We start from the raw sequence: 25211 nt of genomic DNA on the forward strand, positions 1-25211 counted from the left end.
CATAGGACCAAAATCTAATGAGTGTGATCATTGTAATATGGAAATAATTTAGATTTATTAATAAATTAGACATATTTGTCAAGATAAATTTAAATGTCCAGTGTGTAAGATTTAGGGGAATTTACTGGCATCTAGTGGTGAGGATTGCAAAGTGCAACAAGCTTGAATTCCCTCAGCGTTCATTGTTCTGAAGGTTTTTACTGCCAGACAAATTATGACTAGAGTGGGTGATTTAAACTGGTAAAAAAAACAAAAAAAAACAAAACACTGAATAAAACAGTTGACCTTTAAAGAAATGTGGAGTATAAGGGATGCTTGTGAGACACAACTAATTAAACAGGTTTTATATTTATAGTGTTTTAAGGAAATAAGGTAAAGAAGACTTTTTAATTTGACTTTTATTCATTGGTGAAAGGAAGACTTGAAGCAGCAAGATCTGATGAAAAACCTGGGCAAGGCACTGTCTGTCAATTTACAATATTATGTTTCAGCCCTTTTTTGTTTCAAGACAAAATATTGAAAAGCATCTTTTTAATACATTTCTTCTTCACACATGAGTTTAAAATGACACTTGATTCTTTAAAGAAGGCTGTCGATACATGGTGCTTCAGGTAGAACATACAGTGCAGCATTATAAAGGTTCTTGTCAAAGGCATGGAAAAGTCTCCAAAACAACAACTGCAAGTTTACATTTCATGGCAGATACGAGAACTACACACAGCAATGGGCGAGAATACTGTATATCAAAATGCATCTTGGTACAAAGGACAAACCTTCATTCAATAAGAGAAATCAAAATAATTATTAAAAAAAATCTAAAATACATTTACTTGTGTAAATAAATCTTTCAAACACTAATTTCTAAATATCAAGAACAAGCAAAACCCTTTATATGTATGAAGGTCAAACTGTAATCTGGAATATTGGCACAAGGAAATTATATTCAGGTTTATGCAAAATGGTTTGGCCTTGCTTACAATCTTAAACTGTGGTGTTTTGCTTTTTGCCTGATATTTTGGCTTTTTGTTGGTCCTCTCACTGGCTTTGGGGTTTTGCTTGTTCTTTCAGTTTACTATCACAGCAGAGCGCTGTTCAATTAGTTTACAACAAAATACTGTTTCGTTTTTTTTTTTTTTTTTTTAAGTTGTTTCTCTGAACAAAAACTGTTACCTTTGACAAGTATTTCTAGATTTTATAATACAAAAATATCCTTGGTGTTGTCTGTTTTCCACCATACATAATTCTATCACTTCTGAAAAATCCAAATTACAAAATACACAAATGTCCTTAAATACATACAGTATATCAAAAAAATGTATGCATTGGAAACAGTGCCCATGTGGGGCAGTTATTCTGTCTAATGTCATTTTGCAAAGGTTAGCTTTAGTTTTCCAGTGCATGTTTAATGATTTTTTTTCTTCTGTGCATCAAATTAGATTTTTTGTGGAGAGAAAGTTCTCATCTGTGAAGAAAACACATGACTGAGCATGCAAGATTAAACGTACAACTACAGAGAACTTTATTTGCATTTGTTCATCAACAAAGGCAACTTGACAGTTGACAACTACAGTGTAATTCCGTATGCTGCACTGGTTATATTTAATGCAATGAAACATATTTTGATTACCAAATAACATCCTCACTGATGAGCAAAATTAAAAAATAAAAGCAGAGGAATAAAACTAGGGTTAATGTACAGTAAAGTCAACTTTAAATGTCATATCTTTTTTTTTTAATTAAATGCTTAATTGAGTTGATGACATTGAATAACAGCAAATTTACACTACAGCTTTGTATTTGCAAACTGACTTGAAGGTGTTCAGGACTGTAAAAACAGACAAATGAAACTGATTGTGAGTGGGGTATAAATACTGCATGATTTATAACAGTAGTCAGATTCAGAATACACTTGGATGATTTAAATTTGAAGTAAATTTGCAAATAAGGCGAATAATACTGCTCTAATGCTCCGCATGGACAGGTTACAGTGCATTTGGTTTTAAACTATGGGCGGCGGATCATGGGAGGAATATTACTGTGAAAAATCCAGCTTGCTATGAAGAACCGTTATATGTGTACAGCAGAAATCTTAAGTTTAAAATGGTCTCTAAACCTTTTATTTTGAAATCATGATACTAAAACATGACAGAAATATATAAAGAAATTAAAAATGCTTACTCCATGTGTCATGAAATGAGGCGTGAGCCTTTTACTAATGTGCTACATAAACTCCCTTGTGAGGAATGTACTAATAAAATACAGTATGTCCCTTTTCAACCAGTGACTTGCCTAAATTCAAAGTTAGGAATGATAACATATGGAGTTTTCCAGATCCATATTTGTACATTTGCTGTGCTTGTGCAACCATGTCATGTTGTGGATCTGATTTATTTGGGTACAGAGGAAAAACAGCTTGTGTGAGGCAGGACTGCAGTCCAGGCAGAAGGGCCCAGCTGTGTGGGCTTTTGCAATTGGCAAACGCAGACATCACATGCACTCGAACTCGTCGATGCGCTGTTTGGTGTTTCCTGACCGAATCTGTCTGAGGGTCTTGTACTTGTCTCGTCCTGCTTTCATGTTCTCTGCGTGGATGATGTCGTTCACTGTTTTCATGCTCTCGTCGCGAGCGTTGGCCAACTCTGAGCTCAAAGCCTGCAAGCACAGTTATCACAGCGTTAATACACCTCAGCGCAGTATGTTGTTATGAACGTGTAAGACTTTTATGAACTTTTTAGTGACGGACTGACCTATTTTTACTTCCACTACTTTGCTGAACCATAAACTGTATAATAAAGATTGACGACTTGTCTGCTCCCCAAAAGTGAAGCCAAAACATCTTGTTCGCCCCCTGATGGCTAGCTGCAGTACAGATCATAAACCCTGTCCCCACCATGATAGTGAATGGGTCATGGGCCAACAAAAAAACTTAAAGTGCACACCAGATAGATTTTTCCCAAAGATGGGTTCTGTTATTTTAGGTGGTTATCACCCTGATGTTTGTTCAAGTGCTTGTTTTTCTGATAAGTTTGGTTTCCATTAATTATTAGATGAAATAAAAATTGGATTTGACATGACTGACAGCCCGATCTACTCACATTTGATGGCGATGCTTGTGATTGGTCAGACAGGTATATGGGTGAAAACTCCACCAACGCAAAGGTTGCTACTGCACAGATTCTGGCTTCAAATGATGTCACCATCAAAAGATGAAAGTGGGCATATCCGGGACATTTTGGCTTCATTTTTGCACAGTGGGGGCAAAAATGAGTGAAGATAACTCGTCCACATTTATGTAAAGACTATAAGCTTTTTTCTATTATGGCTACAGTTTGAAGTCACAGTGTGCTGGGTTTCTCTAATGGTCATGTGCTCCAGTCTTGCTACTGCAAGTGTTATTATGTAGCCTACACTGCTACATGTAGCTACATGCTAATGTTAGTGAAACATATAAACTTGGTTGGCGATGTTAATTTTTCCCAAATTTCAGATCTGGTTGTGTTTATAAGCTTTTATTTATGATTTTTAATGGTACAAAGTGCTGCTACTCTGTTACAGTCATTTCCCAGCTGCAAGTAAACCACTAACGTGCATGCTGTTAGATGTTAACACCAGGGAAACCGGTAATTTTGGATGCTCATGTTGGTAATTTCTGCCTAATTTTGGATCCAAGTCAACAGGTCTGGTTGGTTGAGTTTAATAGCTTCTCTTGGTGATTGATGATTGTGTCACAATAAGAAGAGCAGCTATTCTTTGTCAAATTCATTCCCTGGCTGCAGCGATAGTGCAAAAAAAAAATCAGTAAGAGATGATGTTAAGTTATTTTTTTTTAGTCTACTAGATGAGAAGTGCAAGTGTCCCTGATTTTTGAGTGCGTTGATATTACCTACTTTTACTACCACACTGACGGCGTAGACTGACTGATAGCTACATACTATGACAAAAGCAAAGCATTAATGAGACCCACTTGTCCATCCTTTTGTGTGATTAACTTCGACACATTCTTTTAATTTAGTTAAAATATTTAGTGTGACCTTTAAGATGAAACTCTTCAACTAGCCTTTTTGGTCTTTCTAATAATTTATTGAGAGATCAAATTCATGATGAGCGAAGACGTACCAGTAGATGTTTCTGCAAACGTTCGTTCTTCTCAGCTTCAGTCATGCGCTCTTCCTCACTGCGGTCCTTGTACGTGGCGGCAGCCGTTAACTCGGCGCTTGCCTCTGCGCTGCTCTCATCATTCTCGTCATGCTCGTTCTCGGCATTCAGGGGCTCCTGAATGTGAGCTGCCATTATTTTGTTTTTGAGCTCCTCTTTGGTCTTCTCCAGGTCCTCCTGCACTGTGGTAGCCTGCGGAAACAAAAGCGCCAATGAGGTGAATGTGCGTTATATTTACAGGGCGTGCTACAATTACAGCCACATTTTTGATAAGATCAGGAGACAGAGATTTGGTGGACAGAAATGTATTTAATGTCCAAAAAAACAACAACTGAAAGACTTTTTGGACAGCCGTGCCAAACATGAAACATTCATCTTACGACCTGAGAGTTGCCCATATTTATATGACAATCCATCCCGTAGCTGATGAGGTATTTCTCTAGAGGAAAAGTAAGGAACTAATAACTCAACAGAAAATAAATTGACTAGTTTATATAATTTTAGCCATCGAAAACAAATGTAAACAATCAATAAAGGACACTAACAGTCCACGTAAGCCATCAGACATTAGAGGACAACTTGTGCTACAGGATTAACTGAACAAGTATAAAAACTGCTGACAGAGTAAAAATAAAATAACTGACAGGAGGGCTTCTGCTATGAGCCAATAATGACTAAGACTGGAATTTCAACTGAAGTAAACTGTCCGCCAAAAATGCACAACTGTGGAAACCACCACTTAGCACAGCATTCTTTTACAGGGCAGAATATCATGGCGTTATGGCAGGATTTCCTCTGCGCAAAGACGGCCGTCGCCGGGACAAACAACATGAGTCACACTGCCCAAATAAAATAAGGGGGCTGGGCAGGGGCACATGGTTTTGACCAAAAAAGACATGAGGCGAGTGGTGAGCTTTCACCCCTCCCCCCAGAAACGCACGACAATAAGACCTCAGGAATGTCTGTCCTTAGTGTGTCACATGGGAGGGGCGACATGTTCAGCACAACATCAGACAGATGATGTTTGATGATGCTCTAATTTCTGCCGTGTCCATATTAAGCTCACTTTGAATGCTTACATTAGCTGATCACACAACACAGGTGCCATTAACATGTATTTATGTTGTGCCCATTGGTCAACACATGGGCCACAACAAATCCACTACTTTTTGCTCATTTAGAAAAATATGCAAATTCCTAAAAGATAATATAGACAATCTTGGAGAGGATAAAGAAAAGAGGTTTAAACCGAGAATCATCAGCGACCTAGCTGTCTGTCTCATTTCTCACCACTTGGCGGCTGTAATGTCTAATTTTAGTTTTTACCAACTTAGAGCAGGGAAGAAGAATTGTGACTGTGTAGCTGTGTATGTAACTACCAGAACCTTGTTATGCTGGCATGGAGGCAAGAAATGTGTGTTTTTAAATAGATTTTTAAAGGTCAAAGAACTGTCTTCATGTCATAAAGTTGAATGTGATACATCTTTTGTACTTTAATATTTAATAATTATAACTGCCACTACAATCAAAAGAAGAGGACTATTGGGTTAGTAAAAAAAGAAGTACTAACTCAGGCATGTGCACGATTAGCAGACTAGTCAAAAAAACATTGCTACCCTCGATAGTTGGCACCAGAAATAGAGCGTGCCCCTTTGAAAATAAGTTGGCATTTTAGCATTTGTTGTTCCCTTGTCTCAAAGTCAGTGGGTTTTTTGAATGGGTTTTTGATTAAATGGCTGAAATACGGTCTGTGGTTAACACAAGCTTAAGAGACTTTGTTCTACAACATTAAATTAGTCAGTAAATACCCTACAGTGAACTTTGAAGCTTTTGTGTGTCTTTAAAAAGCCGGTTGCTAACTAGTAGCTAACTGAGACTACAGAAAGTCATCACACCGCGCTGAACATGGCTTTACAGCCTTGTTGGGGGGCAACATAAGGTCATGCTACCATGGTGTAGTTAGTGTAAAGCCTAAAATAATCTGCTTGTGGCAATTGCATTTAGGCTTCAAAAATCCCAAAAGTGGTGCTCATTTGTGAAGATTATCTTGCTGAACCAAACGTGTAAATATCCTAAACATCGGATCACTCTTTAACAGTCGCTTAAACTTATTATAGAGGAAAGCGGGAGAAATTCAGGTCAGCATGTGAGGTTAACCAGCAGCTCTGATCATCAACAGTTCTTTCTCTTGCCCTTTTACACTCACACACACTCACACACGCACACAAATATACACACACCAGACAAACACAAACAAGCACTCTTGGGCTCAATGGATAGCGCCACATGCATGTCCGTGTGACCGGTAGAAGCCCGCAGCTGTCAGCAGATGTTCAACGTGGAAAATATGAGCCTCACACACACTCGCACCAGCTAAATGACTTCTCACTAGGTTGAATGAGACACCTGCTTTTTGGGCATCCTGGAAAGCCTGGATGTGTGTGTGCGCTTGTGTGTTTTTGAATGGTGAGAATTCAGGTTTTTCAATACCCAGTACAAAATGAATGTCTTTTTTTTTCCTTTATCTTGAATTGTTGACAAGCTTTGTAGGAAAATGTGTAATGTTCATAATGCATGGTGTGAAGTGCCACACATTTTGGCTGCATTTTCAAATACAATTTGATTACTGAAAATGGCTCTTATAATATCTGCACTAATTTTCCAGACAATGTTTACTCTTAAAGATTAAATTGTGCTCAATTTTGAGTGTTTTTAGTGTTTACTTTACTTTTATCTTAATCAACTAGTCTTAGTTTATTTTACTATTTAAATGCCTGGGATATGAGTGTTTGGGATTATTCCTAACTCGTATCATACCTTCTGTTGCCACTGCACTGCCTCTTCCTCCTTCTTCTTCTTGGCATCCTCCAGGAGGGAAATCTTTGAAGTCAAGTCAGCCAACTCTGTCGCCTATAAGGACATTTTCTTTTAGACTTTGTTTTTGTTGAAATTTAAAGCATCAGAAGAGACAGTTTGTTCAGCCACCTAAGACTTGTATTTTCTAGTTTCAATGCCTGTTGTTGCAAAAAGTGTTTAATAACTGACCAGGTGTTCTTGGTTCTTCATCTGGTTCTCTGACTGCTGTAGGAGTTTGACCTTGGCGTCCTCGGCGTCCTTCAGGTCCTTCTCCAGACGTTCAGCCTCCTCCTGAGCCAACTTCCTCTCCTGCTCCAGCTCCAGACCCTTTTGCGTCTGCTCCTCCAACTCTGTGAACACACACATCCACACACACCCAGAGAAGCGCTCCAGGTAAGCATTATCGAAGAAAAACATTGTCACCACTCATTACTGCGCAACAACAAGCTTTTCTTAAATGATATCTGGTCACCCACCTTGTTGGGCTTTTTTCGTCTGCTCCTCAATCTGCTTTAATCTCTCCATTAATTCCTCCTTTTCCTTTTCAATCTTTTCCTTTTCCTTTTCTGCGGTTTCTCGTTTCCTCTTTTCATTCTCCAGCAAAGCTCTAACGGAAACATAAACAAGATGTGTGTGATTATACAGTAACATGTACACTGTAGATGATCACTATAATATGCACAGGGTCATGATAAAATTATTTGTTTATACATTCCTATGTAAAAGTCCCATCACACCATCATACGCAATACAGGGCTTCCGTGTTGGAATCAAAATTTCTTTAAATGTTGTCACATAGAACAGACCTGACGGTCTTGTTGCGGGACTAATTTTTTTAACCAGATAATATGGGTCAGTGATAAATTACACATTTACAGTAGAAGGCTACATGAAGTCACATAGTGTAGCTTCTCTGACAACAGCTTGTGACTCTCACCTCTCCATCTTCTTGTGATTCTTCTCCTCTCGAGCTTGAGCCTTCATCTGCTGCACTTCAATGGTGTCAGGTTTGCGGCGGCGCATGTACAGCTCGTGGTTGCCCATGCAAAGAGCCAGAATGCGCTTGTTGATGCGCAGTCTTGGAGCATAGAATACAAAGTCCTAAAATGGCAACATAAGAGATTGTTATTAGCAGTGATACATAGAAAGGTGATTTACCAATTATTACCAAGTTGTCTGTTATGAAGGGTTAACATACAGGTGCTTTCTTGTCGATTGGTTTGATGACAAACTTCTTGTCATTGAAGGAGATGTTCCTGATTTCACTCCAAGGAAATCCAATTTTGGGCGTCATTCTGTTGGAGACAATGCAAAAACAACAGTTATGCTTAACATGCTAAACAAAAGAGCCGCAGTAAATAATTTACTAGTTGTCAACTACAAAATTTAACGCCAAATAATTTTATAATTGATTCATCAGTTGAGTAATAAAAAAAAGTAAAAATTCACTGATTCCAGATTCTTAAATCAGAATATATTTTTGTTTCGTTACTCCTCTGTGACAGTAAACTGAATATCTTTGTGTTGTGGACAAAACAAGACATTTCATCTTGGGCTTTGGGAAACACTGATAGACATTTTTCACCATTTTCTGATATTTTATAAACCAAACAACTCATTGATTAATCGAGAAAAAAAAAGTTTAAATCAACATAAAAAATAATCATTAGTTGAAGTCCTACTGATCATGTGCTTGAATGGCCATTTGACATAGTCATGGAATAACTTACTTGTCATTCTGTTCATAAATGTTGAGCCCCAGAGCGTCCACTCCCAACCACAGTTCTGTTCCTTTCTTATTCTTGATGTTGAAGTAGTTGACTCCGTACATCTCGAGATCCTGAGCGATCTTCAGATACTCCATCATGGACTCCTCTCTGTGGACAAATAAGATGTGTCTTAAACTTGTGCTGCACAAAAGCATGATATGTTGGAGCTTTGAGTTGGAAGCACAGGGGAGTCTACAGTCAGAGGCTAAATGTATGGCAACAAGCCTGAGAACAAGCCTTAAAAAGAAGAAGATAAGTTTAACCTTTTTAGTTTCAAGGTAATGGGAGTTAGACTGTGACCTGGTGTTTACTGAAAGTCTGGTAGAATCTGGAGTGCAATATCTCCTAATTATACATATTTAGTTAGCATTTTGGGGTGAAAGATTCTCCTGAAAGTGGCTGAAGATGTTTTTATTCTTCAAATGTTTGTGTGCACGCATGTGTTGGTGGTTACCTCATCATGCCCTTGTGTTCTTCGTGCCATACTTGAATCCTCTCCTCCCACTGGTCCTTGTTCAGTTTGTGCTGGTCCAGAACTCTGAGAACATGAGATGTCAGAGTGTCAGAGGTCATGCAGAGAAATATGTCACATACAAACAGACTGGCTGACAGTTGACATCTATCTAACATCAACTGCCATGTTGAAATGGTGGTACAATCCTATGTTACCTCTGAGGGAGCAGCTGTTCACTGGACAGGTAGCCTGGCGTGTGGACTTCCTTGTTGTAGTCAGCGTACTTGGCCTGCACTGCGTAGGACGCCAGGAGGACTGCGGTCTCTGGAGGGCAGTAGATGTCATCGTTTAAGATTCCCTCCTTAACCTGCAGGAAGAACAGCCGCTGCGTGGCGTCCTGGATTAACTCCTCAGTCACATCCTCGGGGAAGAACTTGGCACGGAATTTAAACAGCAGCGGGCTTTCCTTCCTCACATCCTGGGCTGTCACCTAAAATAACGCGTGGCACGGGTGAGGGGCAGAGGTTAGACTCCTGAATTGAGTTCAACAGAGTAGTTTAGTTTGACAAAGATTGGCAAAACAGTGTATGAGGCACTGCTTTTAGTGAGGCAAAACACAGAGGTGCTCACCTTCTTATTGAGCTTGAGCCATGTGGAGAAACCCTTTGTATCCTGGTACTGGAGTCCAAAGTACCAAACCTCTCGCAGCCCAATGGTCTTAACAACCTACAAACATAAAGGCAGAAATATAATTCATGTTCCTCCTCACGACAACATTAGCACACCCTGTTCTATATCTGATCTATGAACAGTAACCACAGGCAACAGGCGCCTGTTGGTGTGTGTACCCTGCTGTATGTTTGCTGTAGATACAAATAGTACTGAGACATTAAAAAAGTGCTATGTGTGAAGCGACAAACTCCGAACTCTGCATGTCACAAAAATAGAAACATAAAGAATATAACTGACTGCATCATCATACATATTTTTAAAATAGTTTCTGTTCCTTGTACTAAAAAAAAAATCTTTTTCTTTTTTCTTTTTTTGGAATAACTATTTTACTGTCTTTATACATCAAATTATTTATATAGCAGTATTATATCCAAGTTGTTTTGAATGGTAGTATAATATGCATAGCATCAGCAATGGTAGTTGTTATAATTGTTGCACTTAGTATTATTTTTAGAGCTATCACAGTTATTAGTATTTTATTTACTCCAAAAATGAAAATAAAGCAACATGTCAGTGGACTGCCTCTCATAGCTTTATGTACTTTAAAAATACTCCCAAGAATATCTCAAACAAAAACAAATACAGTCCATACCTTTTGTTTCAAAATCACATTTGATTCATAAGTGTGTTACTGATACTGTTGGATAATGATGATAACAGAAAGTCATTAGTCTCTCATACCTGGTCAAAGAGTTGCTTTCCTGTTGTATTTGGCTGAATGGCGAACTCCAGTTCAGCATCCATTGTAGTGACTCTTACACTAATCTGAGGAAGAGAGCACATTGGAAGAATGAGTGATTATTACAGTAATATGGACTGGTGTTGTCACAATACTGACATTTTTTAGCTTCCATATAATATCTTGAAAAATATCCACATTCAATACCATTTTTGATACCAATTTATGTTAAAAAAAAAAGATAAATATGACATCACTGCAACAACTTTTATTTTCCTGGTTAGTAGCAGAGAACAGCAGAATGACTGTAGTAAACACTAACAATAAGAGAGAGCAAGACAGAGCAGCTGCTACTAGAGTATCAATACTGCAGAATATGAATATGGAAACCTGTTCAAATATTCAGACTTATTATGTAAAACTCTGTATATTTGAGAAAACTATTTGAATAAAGTCAATACATCTCAAGTATCATTGAGCTAAAATATATTTTTGGGTAAAGGAGGAGCTTTATTAATATTGATGGTGTGATCAGGAGACCATTGGCTTTTTTTAACTCAAAGAAATTGGTAAATGTTTAACTTTTCAGGCTGACAAAATTCACTGATCTTTTGTGATTTTTTTTGCTTTTCGCATTTAAATGACTCTCCACATACACAAATAACAAAAGAAAACTGTGTCTAAGTACAGTCAAAACTGAAATGTCACACTGTAGAAGACGCATCATCTTTCTTCACTTAAAGTTACAGTTCTAAATATAGAATTTGGAAATTTTCCACTGTCGCCTGGTAATATTAAGAAATCAAATCAACAGAATGCCAAGGAAAAAGATGACACAATTACATATAATTCTACATAATTCTATTTGAATGAACCTAGCTGCGCACAAGCAGTAGTGTATGTACTACCCTCAGTACACACACCCCACAGCCCACATATGACAGAGAACAAGATCACTTGACACTCAAGTCAGGCCTATTGTGAACTATCAGCCAACCACTCCATCGTCATATTATGAAAAATGACATTTTGATGGGTGTAAAGTTTAAGAAAGATCAGTGCGTTTGACAAACGTGCCAATCTGGCGGCGTCTCAGTATAGAATTTATCTACAGGAAGTAACCACATCCTCTGGTGGCTGTGAGGCACTGCAGCTGAACACTGAGCTCTCATGAGTCGCCTACATCCTGTCATGTATCAAGCAGCCTGTCAGCTTTCTGTCGCACAGTTTCACAAGAAAAGACTTTCAGTAGGTTATTCTCTTCAGGTAACACACTTTGTTACAGCTGCTTATTTAGCCAGTGAGGCGCTTCTTGAAATGTTTTTGTATTTTAAAAATTATATGTCAAAAGTTGAATGAATATTTTTAACCTTATAGCCTCCCTCAGTGAGGGCGCCCAGAGAATGAATTCATTCTGTGCTGAGTAAACTGACCATGTAGGCATTTCTCATTTTCTCTGTCCTCTTAGAGATGACGAAAACAGCAGCATGCACGTCTATTGGGAAATAACTGTGCAGGCTGAGGCCCACGCCTGCCCTCAACAACAATGGTATGCATTATTTCCCAGTTGCGGGGCTGATTAGAGTTGCGTTCTTTCCCATTCATGTCAGCAGGACCCCATTTACTGCTCAGGATACTTGCCCCTCTTCACTTCCTGTCATCACCAGCAGACACAGCGAAACCTACAATCTGGGCCTACACCAAACTCCAACACAGATGCCTCAAGTCGTCTAGACGTACCGCTCTTTAAACTGACAATTATGACCTTTGATGAACATTTAATTTCATTAGTACTGAGAGAGTACAGCTGCTGACTACCCTGCTGGGGTGTAAGCGGTTTCATTTCCTGAGTCAGAGAGGCTTATTCTGCCTGAAAAGGGAACTGCGCTCGTACATTTTCTGCCTGGTTAGGGTGTGTCTCTCATGGCTGGAATTCAAAAACACTTAGCACACTATTATTAGCACATGCTCAAAAACACCCCGCTCAGGCCCACGTGTAATGTTTCCATGACCTATTCTTCACTGCTTTTTATCACACCAAAACTATTAACTACTTTTAATGAGCTTTACATTCAGAAGCATGTTTTCTGTATTACATAATTTACTTTTTGACAAGCTTTTGGCTTGCTGAGTCACCTTATGTAATGAGAAGCTTTCTTCAAGAATACTTCACCTCACTGACTGGCTGAAACTTTGGGTTATTTTTAAAATCTCCATTTGCTTTATCTTTACTCATACAGCTGTGTCCTACTGCATCTACTGAACACACTGAAACTACAAAAGTCTTATTGACCCTTGTTTTAGTATAACAAAACACAACTCATCACTTTGTAACTAATTCATAACCTAACAACTTCCATTAAATCCATATGTAATATAAAACGATTTATGATAAAGGTATATTATTTTTGTTTGAATATACACAGTATCCAAATCTAGTTTCAAGATAACTGCATTTGGGGTTCTCACAACACATTAAAAGCTGTAATTAAATAAACTTCCCACATCAATTTAAATCACACTCTATGAAAGACCAAAATTACAATTGATTATCTATTGATCTGAATGCTACGTCAGTGACAATGCTAACATGCTGATGTTTAGTAGGTATAATTTATACCATGTTCTAGGGCTGGGCAATTTAAAGAAAATCATATGTCATAATTTTTTTTTTTTATCATATACCTAAACACTGATATTGTTACAACATCGTGGGATGGACTATTGGTGCTTTCACAAAATATTTACACAAAGAGATTTTTGATAAATAATCATTTGCAATGTAAATATAATGACTAGATAGGTAAAGGCAAATAATGGAACAGCTAGAACAGTGTAGTAAATTCATAAAATTACATCACTTTACTGTAATGCAGCCCTTAAAACCAAGAAAAGGCAAAACTTTAATATTACCATATCGAAAATCTAAGACGATATCCAGTCTCACATCACCATACTGATTTGATATCAATATAATGCCAAACCCTACCATGTTCATAGTTTTAGTTTAGCATGCTAGCATGCTAACATTTGCTAATTAAAGCAGTAAACACAAAAGCAGCTGACTGGGGTCAATGGGAATGCTATTCCTTTTAAAGGCATTTGGTTATAAGCCAAAGTATTGGACAAATAGAAATTTTGACCCAGTGATTGCACTGAATAAAATTTTCAGGAATCAAAATTAATCCTGTGAGGACATGAATGTCTACCAAATTTTATAATGATCCATAACCAATATTTCACTCTGGAACAAAGTGGGGGACTGAAAAACTGACCAACAGGCTGACATTACCATCTTCATCCATACAGCCATGATGCCCACTAGCATGGATGAAATCCATATTATTTAAATAACTGCCCCAATAAGATTTGATTTGATTACAGCTTATGTCAGTATTTGTACAAGTTGTAATGCTAAACAGGGATGGATGGTAAAACAGTAAACATGAGAGAGCTGTATGACTGACAATAAAGAAAGCTCCGCTAACTCCAACAGACAAAACCTACCAACTATCATTTGTAGGAAGTGGACAAGTTTGTTTGATAATAATATGGCCATTAGGCAACAATGGAGAAGTTAAACCAAAAGTGAACTGGGGAACACCTCAGGTTACCTTGTTAGCGAAGAGGAAGCAAAACTACTGACACTTACAGAGCATGTGCAATTTAAAGATGTTGGTCAGAAGACCCTGTAATGTAAGTACAGTTTAGCAGTTTTTCTCTGTTGAAATACACTTTGATCAAACATCTCCTGTGTGAAAACACCACATTTATATATATCAGAAAATGGAGATTAATCTATAAAAAAGAGTTCACTGGGAACACCTGATGTCCGTGCATCCAGTGACCACCCTTATATTCCCACACGGTTACACCAGTGTTATCTCTATGTGCTGCTCACAACCACAGTCCTTCCAACCAAACCCGAGACAACAAAGAAGTCACCGCTAAGTGGTTTTAGGAGCAAGAAGGAAAACAATGTATGCCAGGATTTGTAAGTGCTCTGGTTAATTTTACATTACAAACAGCAGAAGTTTCCAAACCCATTTTATGTGAGCCGTCAGCTGAGGTTAGCAGCAGCACGTCATAGCAGGCCGTACATTCAAAGACCACCTGAAGTGTGACAAATATAACAAATGTAACTATGCACAACCAGTGCTAAATCTGAGTCGTACTTCTGTGTCATGCCGTCCACAACACTCACACAAGGTCAGCAACTACGGTGATCAACAATTTAACAATGAATCACCCTGGTAACCACAGTTACCATGATACTGACATCTAACACTACCTGATTCACAGAGCACAAAAATAAAATCTACTTAATAGAGAAAAAATACGGATCAGATTCAATCCAGTCACCTGGAACCGTTGTATTAAAATGTGACTACAGGGTATGTACAGTTTGCATTCAACTGGCAGCATACAGTTAGTTAACAATTATTAGTTAATGCCAAGCTGAAAACAAAGTGTGAAAATGTGGGAAAATGTGACAGTGGTGACCCATCCTGCATGAGGCACAGCACAAACGCCTTGTTTGAATATCGCTTGAAGCCAGTAATACAAGGTAGATCATGTGAAAAGACTTGTGAGCAAGGCAACAAGCATGCTTATATCATCCACAGAAATACACAAATATTACTGTTAATAATATTACTAGCCAACAAGAAAATATTTATTCTAAAAAACAGAAATAAGTATCCGAGTAGGTAAAACATTGAGTACTTTCTTTTTGGTGATCTGTTCTTATCATGTCTGCTGTCCACATAAGACTTTGAGGCCTAAGAGAACTGGGTAACAGGATGAGGGAGGATGGAGGAGAGGATGGGGATTCCCTCTGACCAAGGGGCATTAAACACAAGAGCAGAGCTGTTTCCCATGACCACTCTTTAAATTAATCAAGAATTCGTGTTTGACTCTTATCTTATGTTAGCTGTGTATGTTCTCCTGACTTGTCACCAGCTTGCACGCCTGTCCTCCCCACATTAGTCCTGGTATTTAACCAGTCAGATGCTGCCAAATTGATTATGTTGAAGCTTTTAAGCACTTTTTCTGCTCTGGCTGCCTTGATTCTGATGGCATATCGCCTCCCTTTTGACCCCTGCATTTGTTTGCTAACTGTGCCAGTCATCACGTTGCCAATTGTAAGCCTCCTACTGACCAAGTATGGGCTCTTTTATCCCTGCTGGTTTTGTCTGCCAGGTCTGCTTTTGGGTTCAAATCTTGTGTTACATTGTTGCAATCATACACACAGAAATATGCAGATCAAACAAGAAGACTGGGCAGCAACATGGAGGTACTATATTTGGTAAATATGTCTATTGGTACTAACTTCTCCAATAGACATATTTAAATACCTTATACAAGTTTTTATAGACCTAATTCAGGGTTAGAAATAAACATTTTTTCCCACATGCCACTGTGGTTGGTGGATTCCAAACTTTTTCAGCCACTCAATATATGATCATTGTTTTTTGTGTGATGGGTTTAGCAAATCTAGCAGTCACTTTCATATTTTACCAGAATTTGGCTGATGCTAGTTTACAGCACTTATGTAATTCAATCTTTTCAAGTTACCCAAAATTCTGTCAGTCCCATCAATATGACAACCACTGGTGACACTGACAACTCCAGGGTTCCTACAGCTTAAGGCAAATTTGATTTAAGACTTTTTGAGACTTTAATTAATGCCACTGTACCCATGTCGTCCAGGGTACAGTGACAGCTAGCTAACAGACAGTGGATCCTCTGCATGTGCATACTGGTAGGAAACTAAATTTGATTATTGTTTCTACCCTGATCTGCGTGACGTTAATATGAGAGGCATTCGTTTTTTTGTTTTATTTAATTTTATTTTTTTAAATAGATGTCCCCAGTTGTTTTTAGATTTTACAATACAATGCCAGAAAAGAAATCATAAAACTACCTCTCATGTCTTAGTATTTTTAAGGCTTTCCTTATTTTTAGATCAATGAATTCAAGCCTTTTTAAAGCTCCGTGAGAACCTTGAATTTAGACAGATCGTATGTACAGGAGAGCACCCTCCTGCTTTATTTGGTTGGTGTGTAGTAGTGATTAAGGACACGTTTACCCCACAAACACAAGACGCCCACTATTACAAACCACAGGCACCTCTGTTTGCTGTATGCAGTAATGAAATATAACATTGACTAATGCTCACTGCAGAGCTTTGCTTACGCTATTCTTTAATTATATACACAGTCTGAACTGCGCTGGCATGAAGGTTGTACTAAACACTGTCATTTCAATGAGAGACAATATGTTTCATCTTTTATTTATTTAAAAATCAATTAACAATGATGCTTGAATGTCTATAATGGTAGTCTACATCTAATTAAAAAAAAAGATTAGATGAATTAAACCAAGTAGTTGAGATTCATTTAATAACACTTCAAAAATAAACTATTAAAGAGGATAAAATGTAGATAAAAAGTGTAAATAGCCTAATTATTAAATAAATAATAAAGAACTTACTTTAAGCAGTCTGTTTTTCTCAAAACCTCCAAACTAAAAGCACTGAACTAGTTATTTGTGTAAAAACCTCAGACGTTCTGATTGCAGTTTGTCCACCACCTCTACCTCTACACACTGTTAATCTGCTCTGCTATGTGCACTACAGACTCGTTTAATCCCCCGCTTGCATACCGCTGGGTCTTTCCATGTACCATTTCTCCATAGCCACACTTGTTTAAAGTTTGGGGCTTCTAACAAGAAAACTGCATCTGTCCCGATTCCTACATAACAGGCTAAAATGGTAAGTTATGCTCAAGTTTTGGGTAAAAATAACAGGCCATTTTCGTATTTGCGGATAAAAAGGTGTTAAGTGTGTGATTAACATTATCCACCAGCTGTAAATAATGAAAACTGGTTCAGAAACAGGCTGACTGTACCTAACTAAAATGGCTCTATTGTTGAGACAGCAAGCAGGAAAACAAGGGAGCAAACATCGGGTCAGATTTAACAGAGGATAATTTTTTGGGCCTATTTAAAATGTAATTGTATGTAAACTAGGAGTGCTTTGTGATAAAACGGATAATAAGCCGCACCCACACATCACAGCAAAATCTACAAATCTAACCAAAAAACCACTAAAATGTATAATAACACAGATAAACACAGAGTCATAGTCAGTCCTGAACTTGTTGCACTGCTGAAATGCAATCAAAAGTGGAGCATGGCATCAGAGGACCACGCTGGGGGAAAGCAGGGAGGAGAACAGCCAGACCGTGATGTGAAAGTCCTTATAAGGCTGCAGGCAAGGAAATTACCAGAGAGGAACTGATGTAAGTGCAGAAACCTTGAGTCACAACATGACTTCCTTGGGAAACTTTAGCACTGCCAAGAGGAGTCTAGCAAAGACAGACTTTCTCAATAATTATTGCTTTTGTGAAATGTCAGAGTAGCTAAAGTAAACTAGAACACTAAAACTGGGTCACTAAAACCAGTTATGGAAGACAGTTTCTTTCTCAGCCATGAATTTTACTCCTTGAGCTGGCTTGTTGTGGATTTGACTACAAATGGGGGAAACAACTTTCACTGGGTGCAGAGTGAGCTTTGGATCATTTGCTGAATCAGTGTGTCCAGCTTCCTCCTTTCACACAGCGTGTCTGCATCTTTAAATGGCGTCGAATGCTTTAGTAAAGGAAGCAGAGCACTGAGTGTTGCAACAACAGGTCTGGGGTTTAACCATTTCATAACTGGCATCACCATTCAGGTGCAATGATTGACTCTAGGGAGGGATAACTTTCCAGCAGCATTTAGCCCGAAAGATTTAGGCTTTGCTGCAGCCACACAAAGGAGACAGTATAACTACTCTTGATCCCTAGTGTCTAGTTTTTTAGTTGGAGACACATCATAGGCTGCTCATTAATAAATGAAAGCTTTCTTGTCTAACATATCCCACAATCCATTTTGGTCATTTATTGCTCCTGTTTATTTTGAGAAAATTTAGCTGCTTCCTCTTGACCATCTATTTTGTTCACCACTAGTTTCCTCTTTTCTAACTCTTATATATGTAAAGGCAAAGGTCTGTACAGCACAGCTGCACTTTCCCTGCAGTGTCCCTGTGCTTGTGAACTGATCGTGACTGCCAAACAGATTCTTTAGAGGTCTTTCAGGTCCCCAGCTGTTACTTCAGTAGCTGTTGTACATATACAACAGGCTACTACTCTACTATTGAGTCTAGCGGTGTCCCTCTTCAGAGATTTGGCACTAAGGCTGACACTAAGTGAAGCACTAAAGAAATCATAAAAGAGCACAGTAAACACTTTGGTGAAAAATATAAATAAGGTTACTACCTGCCATCTTTGGTACAGTGCAGAACATCTGAACGTCCCCTGCTGAGCTCCTTCAATACAAGCAGCATACCGACCTTCTATCATTCTGATCAATAATGTTTCACTGCTTAACTGTATTTTGACCGTAGCAGTTTTTCTTATCTTGTGCCAGAATAGCACTTATAATTTAAAAGACAATTCATGAATACATTTGGCAAATGTTGCTAATAGCTAATTAATAATTCCGAGCTATTTACTGCCCCTCTAGCACAATTTGACCGAAACAAAATGGCCCTGTAAAGTTTATTTTAAAATGCTGATATGATAAGAGGAATTCCTTTAGAGAAGTGGAGGATAGAGAGGGCTCTTTAAGTATACACTTTAAATGCCAGGATGCTTTTTTGCGACATTTTTGTCAGGTTGACAGCTGGAAAAAATATTGAGGAAGTTCAAGCAGAAACAATACTGCAGGAGGAATGCAGCTACAACCCTTGGTACCATTTGTACTTTCGGTATGTAATTTGAAAGTGCAGAAGGGCACCAGTCAGTTCTAATGATATATCAGCAGTAGTGATAAATCTATACATGCATTTTAGTGACTGACTGCTGCCCAAAATGATGGTTTTTATAATGTGGGGCAAATCCAGGCTCCAGTGGGAAAAAAACATTGCAATTTAATGAATTACAGTGTCTGCATTATAGAGTGGGAGTCACCAGAGGCCCCATGAGACAATATTGTCACGATACTTCAGTCATATTACAGTTATATTGCAAATTCAAATGTGTTGCAGTATAATGAGTGTTGCAATAACATATATTGATTTTTATCAACCCTTTTTCAACTGCAAATTATGTCCCCAAAGGGAAATAGATTTGTTTTCTCTACTATGATAAAGTTTTCAGGCTGTTTATCTCATCTCAGTCATTTTTGTTGTACCAAAGTGTACCAAGTGGACTGAAAAGATAATTAATTTAACATTGCAGTAGGCTACCAAAAGTTGAATTTGTATTGTGATATTTATCATTTATACGACAAAAAAAGAATACTTTTTGTCTATGTATCGATACAATATTGCCATGCAAAATTACTGTGATACTACGCATTGAGACATCTCAACAAATGTGTACTTAGCATCAGCTTCATCTTAGAAGTCATGAAGAACTCTTTTTGTAGCCTTTTGTCATTAAGAGTGTGCATGCGGTATCGCAGCTCTGAATAAACTGTGAATAAGACAGGCCGCACACAGATTTTGCTTTCTATATCATCTTCATAATTCAAAGAGCATTATGCTGAGTCACACTTTCTTCAGTGGCAAGAGACGAGATGGTTAGACACCATTTTCACTTCTGTTTGCCACTGATGAAGGCATGAGCCAACACATTGGGCTCTGCCTATTCTAATGCGGATTGAATAAAACAAAGAGTCAAGTCAGTGTGTGGCCATCCTTTGTTCAGAGCCCACCAGCACAAATCTGTGAAGCTTTAGGTGCTTCTGCATTTGACTGCACAGGGCAGAGCAACATTTTTTCCTCACAGTGGCAATAAGGCATAATGGCTCTCAGTGCCTCCCCTTATGCCACCTCCCTTTTCAAAGTTTGCCTCCATTTGCTCCAGATTTGGGCAGCACAGCTGGCCTGAATGACAGTTCAAATCCCTCCTCGTTATTCCTGACTGAGGAGGCCTTAGGAGGACTAGCTCGTCTGCTACTGCAGGCCACACAGCCGCTTCCGCTCAGAGCCGATTCCACAAATGTGATTTCAGGCTCTTCAGTTGTGGAGAGAAGCTTATAGTGAAGTAAAGACGTGCCGCACTGAGCGCCAAAGCCTGAATGAATGATCCGGTTAAAGGCGCTAATTTTAATGAACAAACGGGCGGGAGCGCGCACGCGCACACACCTAACGGAAAGTACCCCAGTAATCCTCGGGTGATTTTGAGGGATGTAAAGGATGGTAAAATACCATAATACGTACCAAGGACGCAATAATGGGTATTTTTAGGTTAATATTAAGCACCAATGTCAAACAATAAGTCACATTTTTGATTTTATAGGCATGCTAATGTTATAATGGAGAAGGAGAGACAGACAGAAACACGGCAGTTTTTACATGATAGCGATAATGCAGTTTTCATTCTTACCGTCTTCGGCATCTTTCCTTTCTTTCACGTCCGGTTCAGGATTTATAGAAAAAGTTAATAAATCAGACGAGCAGTTAGCGAGACCAGCAGAAAACTTTTTCCCATCAGAACAACGGCGCCAATCAAACGGCTCCCCGTCGCGAGGACACAAACGTGACTTTTGGCTCGACTACGAAGAACAATTTCAACCTAACGCGCGTGAGAGTATTTTTTTCTTTGTTTCGCCTTAAAGTGAAATGAAGTGGAGCCTGATTTCCTGCTAACGGTACCCCTGACTGCAAGACCACACCCAGGCCGATGACAGGACAGCAGCCAGCCAGACAGAAAAAGAGGGTTCAGGCCAGCAGACTCCGCCTGCAGCGGCCGCATCATCATGGCTGCAGTCAGTCAGCGGACAGCCTTTCAACACCCTGCCAAAAACTTGAGCAGCACTTTCACTCTTACTGGACACGATCAACATGGATCTATCAGTACCGTCTTGTTCTACGTAAAAAGACTTATTCATGTATTAGAGTATAGACATGCGGAGTAGTCTATTAGTAGCCCACATTACATCAGTGCCATTAAAACAGGCCCTTTAAGAGGTGCAATTGCTTTTATAATCCACATTTTAAACACTAAAAAATTACAGGGCAGACCTTTTGAATGTAGGCCCATGTGCTGCTAACCAATAACAGATACATTAAGTAATACTTTTTAAATTCCATTAATCGGTTTAGAATACTACTAAACCGACTGAACAAATAGAAGGTCTACTAGTAAAGGAGCAAGTAGTAGACCTAGTTTTAAAGCCATGGGCTTCAGTACGTATTTCCAGTCAATATATAATTTTTCAAAATTGAAAGTTCTGATTTATTACTTACAGTACTGTGCAAAAGTCCTTGGCCACCATAAACATTGTTACTCAAGTCAGGTCATAATGATCAAAGGCTACACATTTTCTTTATCATTTACTGAAATACAACCAAAACATGCAGGAAATATGTATACAGTATTAAAAATGACCCCCCCCCCCCTTTCCACTTACCATTGAACCCTCTTGGGCACACAATATGGGATTTAAAATAAGGATATTTTCATGTATTTACACCAGGTTGCATTCAAGACATGTTCAAAGCTCAATATTGATTATTTGAGCTACCATTTGTTACAGATTTGCTAAAACAACAAATCTATGGTGGTTTTTTTTAGAGTAGTTCTGTATGTCTCATGCAGTGGTAAAATAAATTAGCCTACATTTATTCAAGTAGTACTTAAGTGCAATTCTCCTATTGCAACTTTTTAATTTTAATTCCACTGCGTGTCAGAGGGAGATATTGTACTTTTAACCTCACTACAGTTATCTGACAGCTTTGTAGGTACTTCATACGTTATATTTCCATTGAATGACGTAAGAGTTTTTAAAATATGATGTTTAGTTATGAATTAAATTATTCAAGTGAACAACTGAATATTATACAACTAAAATGAGTTGATTAGTCAATGAGCTGATTGACAGAAAATTAATTTCTAACTATTTTGATGAACATTTATGTCTTTTTCTTATTTGTATGAATGTTTTTTGTTCTATGGGGTGTTGTTTTGGTTGTTTTTTTTTACTTTAAGTACCTTTTCCTGATTTTACTTACTTTTAATTTTACTTAGGTATAATTTTTGAATGAACTTTTACTCATGTTTAAAAGAAGGAACTGCATACTTCTTCCACCGCTAGTCTTAGGCTGCACACACCCAGTAGACCCAGCAGCTACATAATGTGAGCTGTTACCAAAAAAATATTTTAGTGTATGTCCTCACATTGCAAAATGACACATAGTGACTGCTACTTCAGCATGTTTTTTTTCAGTTACAAAGTTACTAAGTAATCACAGGTGGGTAGAACATGGAATATGTTTTACAATGTGAGTTAATTTCACAATTTCACTTCTGTAGGATAAGTGACAGAGGTCACAACTGTGGCTATGACTTATCAAATCACAAAAAAACAACAGAGCCAAAGTATCGGTGCCCAAACCACAAAGAAAAGTAAAATGACAAAGAGTCTTAAAGGCCTTTAAAGCCTTAAAGTTACGATAATGTCACAACCAGCAAGTCATACCACACATTCACAGTGGGAGCCTAACTAGTATCCAGCTTGTGCGGCCAAAATTGAAGCAGAGATAGTCTTTTTTTAGTTTTTTGTATCACACCTTTTTCATGAAATGTTCAATTCAAGCAACATTTCACAAACTTTCCTCTTGGGCTAAGATGTGGTGACCAGAGTGACAGCGGAAAACGGTGCGTTTTTAACGCTGTTTCAAACTGTTGCGTGACCACTCTGGTCCTGTGGAGGGATAAATATCATCCTGGGATCTCCACTGCCATCATGAGAGAAACGCTCCTTTAAAGAGCAACCCAGATCCCCAAAATTCACCTTTCTTTATCAGAGGCTCAGCTGGCTTAAACTTTGCCACTAAATGTTTCCCTCGTCATATCAGAGTCCAGACTGCTTTATCAGACCTCAGGCCTCATGACGCCTTATGGTGTGCACCGAATAGAGCATGACTCATCAAACCACACTTTTTCCTACTACTCAGTTATCCAATATATGTCTACCATTAGAAGTGTGTTTGTGTGTGTGTGTAAAATGCTTGATATATAGCATCCATGTGTGGCTGCTCTGGATAAAACTTCCTTCTCAGACCATATAGAGAATTTGTGGTCAACACCGTCAGGATCGTCTGACTTCTTTTCCTTGCAACAGCGTCCCCTGGCTGATTTCTTTTAACCTCTTTTCTGCCGGCTTCTCTTTAGCGCCTGCCCTAGCTACATCAGTCCATTTCTACTCCTGCTACACGTCACCAGGGTATTTGTTTGTTGTCTCTTTAGTTAAGCTGACTTGGTCTGTGCGGCATTTTTGTACCTGTTTATGTCCTTGATGTACGTCTATACTTTAATCTTAACTCTCAGTATGGCCTCCAACAAATGTATTTACATATTTGATTGATAATTTCAGTTTGAAATATGTGCAAAAGAAAGAGAGTGTAATGCTGAATGCACTTTTGCACGATATAGAAGTAGTTATTCAAAAAACACGATCAAGCGCTATAAGTGACTAATTTGAAAAGGAAAAAAACAAAAGAAATGATGACTACTTGAAGGAATCCCTGGAGTTTTGCTGGTACTTTAATATTCCCAGAGAGAGTGCAGCACAGAGACATCACTGCGTTTGCATGTTGACTCATTTGTACAGGGCAGGATGACCTCCCACACCCTCAACTTACTGAACAAGTTACTCACTGCAGCCCAATCAAAGGCAAGATAGTGTGGAGTTCTCTAAATTCAAGTTTGATCAGATTCGATTTAGTAATTTTTGTGTGTGTCAAAGCCCCTCAGCTGGACACAGAGAACAGACCTGTCCAATCCTCCCTAGTATAGTAGTCACAGTCCATATAATCTGCTTTATATTTATAGTACACTATGCTGTATGTGGTATAAAGGGAAAAAAACAGCTACTGAATCAAGATTTCACCCAGCAACAGCTGTACTGTTTTAATTCACTCATTTAAATTTTTGATTTGTTAGAAGTCAGCTATGGACAAAAGGTCTCAGCAGCTGTAGCCTCTTTTTTATTGCCTTAAACAGGCCCTTTTTGTGTCCCTTTATAGAAGGAATTAATATAAAAATCACGAGTCTTTTCACATGCCTGTGTGTGTTACTGACATATGCCCTGAGCGATTACACCGTTTAACCAGCAGATAGTGTTCATGTGCTGTATAACCTGTTGCACTACAGCTGCTGCTCACGCACAGAGGGGTTGAGGCATTAGCTATGGAAGGAACAAAGTGCCAACGTGACCTTGCTTGTGATGAACTATACGAGATTGATTCAAATGTTTCATGCTATAATATAAAAGATACTGTGTGAAAACATTTAGCCTATGAATCTATAGAAATAGAACACTGCCACAGAGGGAACATGTCATGGCCCTGTATACATTTTGACAAATATTTGCATTTAATATTGATTTTTGACAAAACCTTCAGTAGTACCAAGTTTACTATTTTTTTAATTAGTTGTTTGCATAGTACTTTTTAATTCAACAGGGCTTTGGCAGTTCTCCATCAGGAGAAGGAGATGGTAATGGCGTTCGATGA

The 25211-nt window shown here is 38.4% G+C and overlaps 1 protein-coding gene and 1 long non-coding RNA gene across 2 annotated transcripts; one reads left to right on the forward strand and one right to left on the reverse strand.

The window, feature by feature from the left end:
• Positions 1-383: 383 nt before the first annotated feature.
• On the reverse strand, positions 384-21373 carry LOC121952209 (moesin). The gene is made up of 13 exons (XM_042498745.1): positions 21079-21373; positions 10648-10731; positions 9865-9960; positions 9450-9724; positions 9235-9318; positions 8742-8888; positions 8210-8306; positions 7949-8112; positions 7488-7618; positions 7201-7361; positions 6973-7065; positions 4117-4347; positions 384-2652 (listed from the first exon to the last, which is right to left on the reverse strand). Exons 1-13 carry the CDS (start codon positions 21088-21090, stop codon positions 2488-2490), a joined length of 1740 nt encoding a protein of 579 aa, XP_042354679.1. The 5' UTR covers positions 21091-21373; the 3' UTR covers positions 384-2487.
• LOC121952210 lies at positions 7327-12946 on the forward strand. Its single transcript, XR_006106437.1, has 2 exons — positions 7327-7404; positions 12259-12946. It is a non-coding gene; the product is annotated as an uncharacterized LOC121952210 (long non-coding RNA).
• Positions 21374-25211: the final 3838 nt, after the last annotated feature.

Source organism: Plectropomus leopardus, chromosome 13 (genome assembly GCF_008729295.1).
Source record: "Plectropomus leopardus isolate mb chromosome 13, YSFRI_Pleo_2.0, whole genome shotgun sequence".
NCBI lineage: Eukaryota > Metazoa > Chordata > Actinopteri > Perciformes > Serranidae > Plectropomus > Plectropomus leopardus.

What these genes read in the sequence shown, in the direction of transcription:
- LOC121952209 (XM_042498745.1), bottom strand. An exon ending in GAACAGCTGCTCCCTCAGAG is followed by an intron (nt 9,319 to 9,449) that starts GTAACATAGGAT and finishes TCATGTTCTCAG; the next exon opens with AGTTCTGGACCAGCACAAAC. An exon ending in GTTTGCAGAAACATCTACTG is followed by an intron (nt 2,653 to 4,116) that starts GTACGTCTTCGC and finishes CTGTGCTTGCAG; the next exon opens with GCTTTGAGCTCAGAGTTGGC.